The sequence below is a fragment of the Sceloporus occidentalis genome, unplaced genomic scaffold, assembly GCF_023333645.1.
Source record: "Sceloporus occidentalis isolate IW3139 unplaced genomic scaffold, rSceOcc1.0.p SCAF_14, whole genome shotgun sequence".
In the NCBI taxonomy this organism is placed as follows: domain Eukaryota; kingdom Metazoa; phylum Chordata; class Lepidosauria; order Squamata; family Phrynosomatidae; genus Sceloporus; species Sceloporus occidentalis.
This window is the reverse complement of record NW_028316994.1, coordinates 1,204,577-1,214,602: the sequence shown is the minus strand read 5'-3', so window position 1 is coordinate 1,214,602 and position 10,026 is coordinate 1,204,577. Positions and strand designations below refer to the sequence as shown.

The following is a 10,026-nucleotide window of genomic DNA, read 5'->3' as shown; positions in this document are numbered from 1 at the left end:
ATTTTTAATTTGTTCTATAATAAAACCATTTTATAATGACTGCAAATGAATGATTGTATCATTTAATTATAGCATTGTAGTATAAACACTCCATTATTTCACATATATTAATTCTGTAACACACACTATTTTTTGAGCCATCTATCCTTTTCTCGGTATCATTTTTGGAGTAAATTTTGGAGGAAAAGGGGGATATAAATAAATATAACAACAACCACAACAAGAAAACAATATTAATAAAATGTTGTTGTTTGTTGCTGTTTTTGTTACTGCAGGCTGTGTTCTGACAGTGAGACTACAATAATGTTACCCTCATACAAGACAGTGATACTAGAGGATGTCATTGTTGCGCACCACCAATCAAAATAAATGAAAGCCAACATGGTGTAGTAGGTTAGTGGTTTGAGCATTGGACCCTGACTCTGTATACCAGGGTTTGATTCCCACTCAGATATGAAACCATGGATGACCTTGGGCAAGTTACATGCTCTCGGCCTCAGGGGAAGGCAATGGCAAACAAAGGCCCATTAGAGACAGGTCTTTGCTCCACCCCCAGTACATACTAGGGGTTGGCCCAGGACGCAGCATCCAATCAGGCCTCACCCCTAGTATGTACTGGGGGTGGAGCAAAGGCCTGTCTTTGCTCCACCCCATAAAAATGGCAGCACCCTATACACATGGGTGCCGCCATTTTGATGTGATGGATGCTTAGCATCTGCACATCACGGTGTAGTTGTGATGCTGCAAGTGGGTCATTGGTGCCTTGCAGCGTCACAACTGCGCATCAAGAAGAACATGCTTTTTGCGGGTTCTTTTTGCTGAGCGGGAGAGCCGCACGGTTTGTCCGCTACGGTTCCCTTGCGCAGCAAACATGGGCGCCGGCAGAGCACCCTTTTTGGACGCTCTGTAAAGCACCAAAAATGAACAAATCTTGCTGAAAAAACCCCCATGATATGTTCACTTTAGGGTTGCCATGAGACAGAAATTACTTGAATACATACAACACACACATACATGGTGTAGTAATTTGAGTGCTGCACTAGGATACACTGTGACTTGATAGCATCATTATACACCATATATCACCTTCTAATGTGTATGTAAATATGTCCAACAAAGCATCCCCTGGAGCAGTGGCATCAGAAAGACCCTGGTTTTTTTTTGGGGGGGGGGGTCAGACCAAACCAAATGGCACCCTAAGGGTGGTGGTGACACCACTTTTGCTCAAACATCTCCATTTTGGCCAAAAATGGGCTGCAGTATTTGCCTGCAAATCTTTAAAAACACTGAATAATAATAATAATAATAATAATAATAATAATAATAGATTTATTTATAGCCCACCCAATCATGAGGAATCCAGGGGAGTTACAACAGTAAAAGTACATTCAAAATACAATAAAATTCAAAATTAATCCCTTCCCAACCCGCCATCCCAATTCTAAAACTATAATATAAAATAATCACAATTCAAAAACAGTAAAATACAATAGGATAAAAATTGGGGGAAATTGAGTCGACAGAGAGACATGGATCACAAGTGAGTCATATTCATATTCGGGGAGAGGAAACTAGTTTTGGAAGGCCTGCCAGAAGAGATCCGTCTTAAGACATAGAGAAATATATTTGAATGTCAACAGCATACTGGTAACATCCTGCCCCATGTCTCCGGATGATCTTGCCCAGTGGCTTCATGTAATGGTAAACAGCATGGGAGATAGGATGGCGCCCTGAGGGATGCCAAATTTTAGCTCTCTTTTAGAAGAGCAACTGTCTCCTAGCACCACCATCTGAGAGGTAGGAACGGAACCACTGTAAAACAGTGCCTCCAATTCCCAACTTTCCCAGGTGTTCCAGAAGGATACCATGGTCTATGGTATCGAAGGCCACTGAAAGGTCCAAGAGCACCAGCAGGTTCACACTTCCCCTGTCGATGCCCAGACGGAGATCATTGACTAAGGTGACCATGGCAGTCTCAACTCCGTATCCCATCCTGAATCTGGTTTGAAATGGATCCAGAAAATCAGTTTCCTCCAATAATGCTTGTAGCTGATTGGTGATCGCCCTCTCGATCACCTTGTTCAAAAATGGCAACAACGATACTGACCTATAGTTATTTTGGTTCAAGGGGTCCAGGGAGGGCTTTTTAAAGAGTAGTCTAACCACTACCTCTTTAAGACAAGAAGGCAGGGTGCCCTCCTTGAAGGATGTGTTAATTATATTTACCAGCATTGGCTTGATTATAACGCCCCACTGGATGGCCAGCCAGGTTGGGCAAGGATCGAGAGGGCAAGCCATCTTTTTCATACTACTAAGGAGCTTGTCCACCTCCTCAGTACTTACCAACTCAAATTGATCCTGTCTAACAGTAATAGCGGAAGCACTGGATGCCTCTTTATTTGCTTCTGTTTTAAAGTTGGTGTCTTATGTGAGAGATTGTGTGAGTGAGATGAGGCACAGGGGGTGCAGAAAGGAGACACCCCAGGTTTTTTTAAAAAAAATACTAAATTTCGAATTTATATTGTTTTTTAATTTTTAATTTTTTCATATTTGCTTTAAAAACATCACATTTTACCAAATTTCACTTTAACTACATGAAACTATGTATATGTAAACAAATTTGTTCTATGTGTATGATGTTGTAATTTAAAGGTATAATTTTTAATTTTGCTAGTTCTTTGTCACAACTATTACCATTACATCCAGTGATACGTGAGAATTAGGATTTATGAGTAAAGTAGTACAAAAAACTTTACTAAGAATTCTGTATGGTGTAGTATGGGAGGAGGTCAGTGGGGGGTGACATCATGAGTTACCTCACCAGATGACACCAGCCCTAGTGATGCCACTGCCCTGGAGGACATGCCATGCACAGAATTCTAATTGATTTTCTTCTCTTTAGAAAAAGCTACAAAAGATATTTAAAAATTCAGAATTGGAATGAAATAAAGGGAGGAGGCTTCTGGACTGTTTGGAAGTCCTAATGAGGATTCTCCTAATGTTTCCTTTTCATCTCTCTAAGTCTTTGAATGGGCTCACAGAATTGCTTCTACCCTCTAGCCTTGACATAGCATTTTCCTGTCGCTTTCCATAGTTGAGGATTATTGTTGCCAGTGCATTATGGGGTGGTCACCATTTGGGCCTTCTAGATGATCCCCTACGAAGTCCCACAGGAGTTTAGCATGGCTGGGTTAGGGATGGGGGGGGGCGGGAACCTGATGATTGTCAAGTGCTCCCTGTCCTCCCCTGGATATGTCATGGATATGTCAGGAGTTTAAGAGTCAGCTATGAGTAATCTAGCTATGTTGTGATAGATAGTCAGATGTATCATTAGCTGACTCCTTCCTTAGTTTCTAAATGGCCATACTGAAAGGTAAGGTGGGAGATGGCAGAGGATTGTCTGACTCTCAGAATACAGCTGGATGGTCCACTGCTCTCTCCCCCCCCCCCCCCAACAAAACTATGGCTGTCCCTGATCTCCCCTGGCCACTACACAGCTGTGTCCAGGAGGAGGAAAGTGCAGATGAGGATCATTTTAGGCTGTGTTGTGAGAACTAATACACAATAATGCAGCCATTATCTAGAACCCCCAGATGTCCCAGAGGATGATGTCATTATTGTGTGCCAACAGTCAAAATATATGAAAGTCAGCATGGTGTAGTAGTTTAAGTGTTGGGCTAGGATTCTGGAAGACCAGGATTTGAATCCCCACTGCGTGACCTTGGGCAAATTTCACCCTCTCAGCTTCAGGCCATGACAACCCCACCTCCTGATCAAATTGTGCCGAGAAAACCTAGTGATAGTTTGCCTCAGGGGTGATATAAGTTAGAAATGATTTGAAGATACATAACAAAAACAACAGCAGCAGCAGCAGCAGCAGCTAATAAGCAACAATTTTCAGTTGTACCTCATTTTGTCCCTGTTCATTACAGGGCTGTAGAAGGGTAGGGAAAAAGTGAGTAACCTCTCTCCTGTGAGAATGACTTCAAACACTTTCTAGAAACAAGCAAACAAACACCCCCCCCCAAAAAAAAAGAAAAAAGAAAAGAAAAAACAAAAAAGGAAAAAAACCCAGTCCAGTTTTTGAACTTGTTCCTAGAGCAGGGAGAAAATTGATGAAAATTATTGATTTTCCTCTGAGAGTATAAATAATTTAAATATAGACATTCTTAGTGAGTGCTGATTGTCTGGTGAGGAAGCTTAGAGAAGGGAGACAAAGAACATGGAAGAGTTCCAGTTGTGTTTTCTGATCAGGTATGTTGCACTCAAGGGAGTAAGATCCCAAGAAACCAGAAAGGCTTTAAGTGACTCCCCTTCCCAAAGATGAGACAATCATTTGCAGCTGGAGAGTCAATCTCTGTTATTGTTACTATAATGTGTTCCTAATGCTTAATGTAGATAAAAAGACAACACATTTAATGAGAAATATGATAGGAAGACATTAGATGACAAATGGACTCTCATACAATGGTCATGTAATGTCCACATGGAAGCTGAAGGGTAAGATGAACTTTACAGTAGAAATTTTTATTTCAAATTGTTTTTGGATGTTTAGATAAGTTTTGACTTTTGGTGGATTGCAGAATTATTTCCCAATTTTCCCTTTCCTGTCAGCTCTCTCTCAACCACAAGTGCATTCTGCTTTAAGAAGTCTTTCTGCCTTTAGGTCTTCAGTTGAATAAAATAACCATTACAGCATAACAGAGCTTGGAAGTAGCTGTTTACAAATAATAATTTACTTGCAAGTATTTCCTTTTTTATCGTGCAGTTGTAACTATTTTAGTCAATTTATACCAGCAAGATGTTTGTGGTCTAACTACTTATGTTCATTTTACGCCATAGTTCAGTATCTTGTACCATTCTGACAAAAGAACAACAACAACCTCTTACTCAAGAGTTAAGCTGGAATAATTCTCTTACACATATGGTTCTATTTTTCTAACTGTGGTGAAATAGGATGTATTCAGTGGGGCTCTGGAGAACTATTAAATTCATACTTGTTGGAGTGAAATTCCATAACTATAAACATTTCACATGTAGATGTGCATCTTTGGATGCTGTGTAACTATTTGCCAGAGCCGTCAGAGTACCACTTTCTTGACTGAGATTGAAGAAACAGCCACAGTGAATTCCACATCACAGAATGGAATCACAAGTCCATTGACATATTCAAAATCAGTCGCACAATGACTGTGTTTGGCAAAAGGGAAGTGTAGCACAATGAGCATGTAACTGCAGGTGTGTAGATTTACACTGTACAAGGACAATGTAAGATCTTGCCCTTACTTCCTTTTTTAAAAAATAAAAGAATGTTAGTTATTAATTTTTGGAAGCTCCAGAATTATAAATTCATAGAATAATAAAATCATAGAGTTGGAAGAGACAACAAGGGCCATCCAGTCCAACCCCAGTGCCATGCAGGAATACACAGTAAAAATACTCCTGACAGGTGGCCATCCAGCCTCAGCTTAGAAACCTCCAAAGAAGGATATGCCACCACTGTCTGAGGCAGTTTATTCCACTATCAAACAGCTTTTACTGTCAGGAAGTTCTTCCTAATATTTAGGTAGAATTTCTTTTCCTTGTAGCTTGAAGCCATTGCTCTATGTCCTAGTCTCTGAAGCGGTAGAAAGCAAGCTTGCTCTATCCTTAATATGACATCCCTTTAAATATTTAAACATGGTTATCATGTCACCCCTTCACCTTCTCTTCTCCAGGCTAAACATCCCCAGCTTCTGAAGCCACTCTTCATAGAACATGGTATCTAGATCCTTCACCATTTTGGTTACACTCCTCTGGACATGCTCCAACTTGTCAAGATCCTTCTTCAATTGTGGTACCTAGAACTGGACACAATATTCCAGGTGGGGTTTGACCAAAGTCACTATACTCCTAAGTTCAACTATTTACCTTTGAAGAGACACTTTGCTGAATGGGAAGTCAGAAGGCATTCTTCACCCCCTAAATATCTATAGTATATATGTTTAATGGGCAGTCAGGAACAAGTATGTCTTCATGAGTATGTCAAAGAGACAAGCCTGCCTAAACAAGTGTGATCTGGTATTTACCTAGATGCCCCATCTCTTGCTCCCTTTGCAGTGAGACATTCTGATGTAAGAGGTTACTGACTGGATTGAATTTCTGTGTATGCCACTGTATGCATGCATGCTCCTGTTCTGAACATCTTCAGATATCATGAATAGTACTGGTGATTGTAATCTGATCTCCATGCACTTGCTATGTGCATTTAACACTATGTTATCAATAGATTTAATCTTGACTACAGAAACTATTGGAAATGGCAAATTCTGATATAGGCCATGACGACAGTGCACTATCGAGAGAAAAAAGCTAAAAGCTGCAAGTCCTCCCCCCCCCCTCCCCACACATTTCAGAATTTTTTGGAAGAATTGTGTGAAGGATTTGTGTAAAGGAGTAAGTCATACTAACTTTCCTGTTGATTGAATCACACACTACTATCTTCTCTGATAAAAGCCTAGAGCAAAGAAGATGTCTCTGGAACATCCTGGGAATATATAGTGAATTCTTAGTTTACAGATGTAAAAATGTAACATTTTGGAACTGATTGTTAATGTTCTCCTAAGTGTCTATGTGTAAAATGAACTATAGGAATTGTAAACAAGGTGGTCTCTGGATTACATTCTCATTTGCAACTTTCCTCAGAGTGTTTACCCTTTCTCTGCAGAAATAAAATTTTATTTTCTCCTTGGTTGTTTCACTTGCTAACTGGTCCACTCCTCTGAGCAGTGAATCTCTCACTCTTATGGCAGCCTGTGATGTGGTAATGCAAGACAGGTCTTTCTCAAGGGCATGCTCCTGACTGTGGAATATCTTTCCTAGTGTGTGCTTGGTTTTCATATTGCTGAATTTTTTATAATAAGCAAAATCTTAGGCTAGAGCTTGTGACTGCATTTATCAATTCATAATGTAGAATTAACCATTCAAGATGATGATGATGATGATGATGATGATGATGATGATGATGATGATAATTTTATTTCTTGCTCACTTCTGCTCAAGGTTCAAGGCAGGGTACAACATAGATTTAAACACATAAAACTATTTAAACATGTTAAGCTAAAACATTTAAACATAGGACACATGAAAATTATCTAGCCTAAAATTAAAATATCCCAATTTAAAATTCATAGTTTAAAATCGATAAGGAAGGCCTGCCAGAAGAGAGAAGACTTTAATACTATTTTAAATTCAGATAGCATGTTAAGCTGTCAAATCCCTCCTGCCAGGTCATTCCACAGTCTACAGGAGGCCGGTGCTATTCTTCCCCTGGTGCTCTCCCAGGTTAGACATGTATAAATGTCTGTGCTGGGGGGGATTGAGCTGATCTCATCATGGGGATTTTGGCCTGCCTCATCTAAACTTGGTGACATCAGGCCAGAGGGGACCTGGGCCATTTGGCCCATGTGGAAAACTCCTAGGTAGCTGATGTAGAATCTTGACCATACCTTCTCACTTGGATTTCAGAAATATAACCTGACTCCAAAATCTTGATGGCTTAAGAATGCTTATATTAGCTTAGGTTTCTAGTAGAGTTTTATGGTTGATGTTTTGGATAATGTATATACTCGTGCCTGGACCAGTGTTACCTTTGGTTTTGGATTCCAAAGTCTTTATTCCTTAATTATAGATATTGGCTTGAATTCTATTGCTAGCCCTACCTAAACTTGAATCAGTGGGACTTACCTATGTGTTGATTTATGATTCAACAATTCATTGAACGGGTCTCCTTTAACTGGGATTAACCAACAGGATTCCAGCCAACATTGATTGACTGATGCTATGTTATGTTATGTATATCTATTCTGTTTTAATTATATTCTTTAGTGCTCTCTATGTCTCTTGGTTTCAAGACTAGGATATGAATATGAATATGAATATTAATGAGCTCCTGTCATAATATTTGTTAAGAAACAATTAATTGTAATTGTTTGTCCCACAATCATTTCAGAAAAGGAGGATGGAGGCAGCACTTATGATTAAATAACAGGGGATCCTTGCAAAATTCATTAACAATATTCATCTTCTTCCTCCTACAGGTAACTTGCAAGGACTGAAGACAACATGAGCAACCTTACTTCTGTGTCTACTTTTCTGCTGCTTCAATTCTCCGACGTTCGAGAGCTGCAGTTCATTCACTTCCTTGTGTTCCTCGCAATGTACCTGATGGCAGTGACAGGGAATCTTCTCATCATCATTGCAGTGGCCCTTGACCACTGCCTGCATACCCCTATGTACTTCTTCTTATTCAATCTGGCCATGATTGACCTTGGAACAATTTCAGTGATAGTACCAAAATCTATGGCTATGTCTCTGAAGAATGATAGATCGATTTCTTATTCTGGGTGTGTTGCTCAGGTTTTCTTTTATTTCTTCTTTGCGTCTTTGGATTTAGTAGTCCTAACTATAATGGCGCATGATCGCTATGTTGCAATTTGCAACCCACTCCAATATGAGAGAATTATGCACAAGGGAGCCTGCCTTCAGATGGTAGCCGTTGGCTGCATGGCCAGTCTTTTGTATGCCACCATACATACTAGTGGCACTTTTGCAATTACCTTCTGTTCTAATATTGTCAACCAGTTTTTTTGTGACATCCCACAGCTACTAAAACTCTCTTGCTCTCGTATTTATCTAGTGGAAGTTGGATTTCTTGTAATAAGTTTTGGTATGGCAGTAGGATGCTTTATCTATATCACTGTAACATACAGTCAAGTCTTTGCTACAGTGTATAGAATACCCTCTGTTCATGGTCAGAAAAAAGCCCTCTCCACCTGCCTCCCCCACCTGACTGTTGTCTCCTTATTGATATTCAGTAGTCTCTTTGCCTATACGAAGCCTCCCACTGGTTCTTCTTCTACTCTGGATATTGCTTTTGCTGTGGTATATACTATAATTCCTCCCATGATGAATCCATTCATCTATAGCATGAGAAACAAAGAGATCAAGAGTGCCCTGTGGAAACTGTTCAACTTCACAATTATCTGTAAAATAATGTTTTAATTTGTTCTATAAGAAAACCATTTTATAATCATTGCAAATGAATGATTGTATCCTTTAATTCTAGCATTGTGGTATAAACACTTATTCCACACATATTAATTCTGTAACACACTGTTTTCTGAGCTTTCTATCCTTTTCTTGGTGTCATTTTTCTTTTCATGTTCCTCAACCTTTTCTATGGCTAAGTGAGAAATTGCACCAATCAAGATCACTGACATCAGCATGGCATAGCTCAATCATGCCTTCTTTATGGCTCCTGATAAGAAACCCCCTCCATTCCAATTGGCCTTGCTTTGGCCTCTAGAGAGAGAAGAGAAGCTGCCATCTGATTGACATTATCGCCTCTCCTACTGTCACCCTCTTTTCCTTGTGTTTTGTGTCTTTTTTATTGTAAAGCTGTGGGCATGAAATTGCCAGATTAAGAATTTCTAAGATACTCTTGGAACTTATTTCAATGAATAACTGGAAATAAATGCTTCAAATATATAAATCATTAAAATCACACTGGAGAAGAATTATATTGGGATATTTACATATCTATACTGAAATCTATATGTAATTTAAATAATTACAAATTTCTGATCATGATTCCTCAGGGTCATCCATATAACAATACAAGAACCTTTTCTCATGCTCCTTCCAGCTTAATGCAAGCGGGTGAAGCTTCCTAACTCAATTTGAGTTAATTCTCCTGTTATGTTGTGCAAAAAATCTCAACCCCACAAGCTGCAAAGATGGTGTTGATACGTGTGGATCACTGCATAATTGACCCAGTCCTAGGGACAGAGAAGAGGAGAGGGGAATACCATGTAAATATGCATTGTGTTAGATGTGACAAAAAAGTAACGGTTCTCACTGAAAACTAGAATTATATTTTCATCTTTTCTTAGTCTTCCTTGAAGCATACAGAGATGGAGAAATTCTTTTCTCACTAAATTCTTGTCTCACTCATTCTTCTCTCACTAAGTATATAGTACGTAACTA

The 10,026-nt window shown here is 39.4% G+C and overlaps 1 protein-coding gene across 1 annotated transcript; it reads left to right on the top strand.

Annotated features, from left to right (window-relative positions):
- Nucleotides 1-8,088: 8,088 nt before the first annotated feature.
- LOC149303460 (olfactory receptor 14I1-like) lies at nucleotides 8,089-9,042 on the top strand. Its single transcript, XM_089480727.1, has one exon. The coding sequence runs from the start codon at nucleotides 8,104-8,106 to the stop codon at nucleotides 9,040-9,042; it is 939 nt and encodes a 312-aa protein (XP_089336853.1). The 5' UTR covers nucleotides 8,089-8,103.
- The last annotated feature ends 984 nt before the right edge of the window (nucleotides 9,043-10,026 follow it).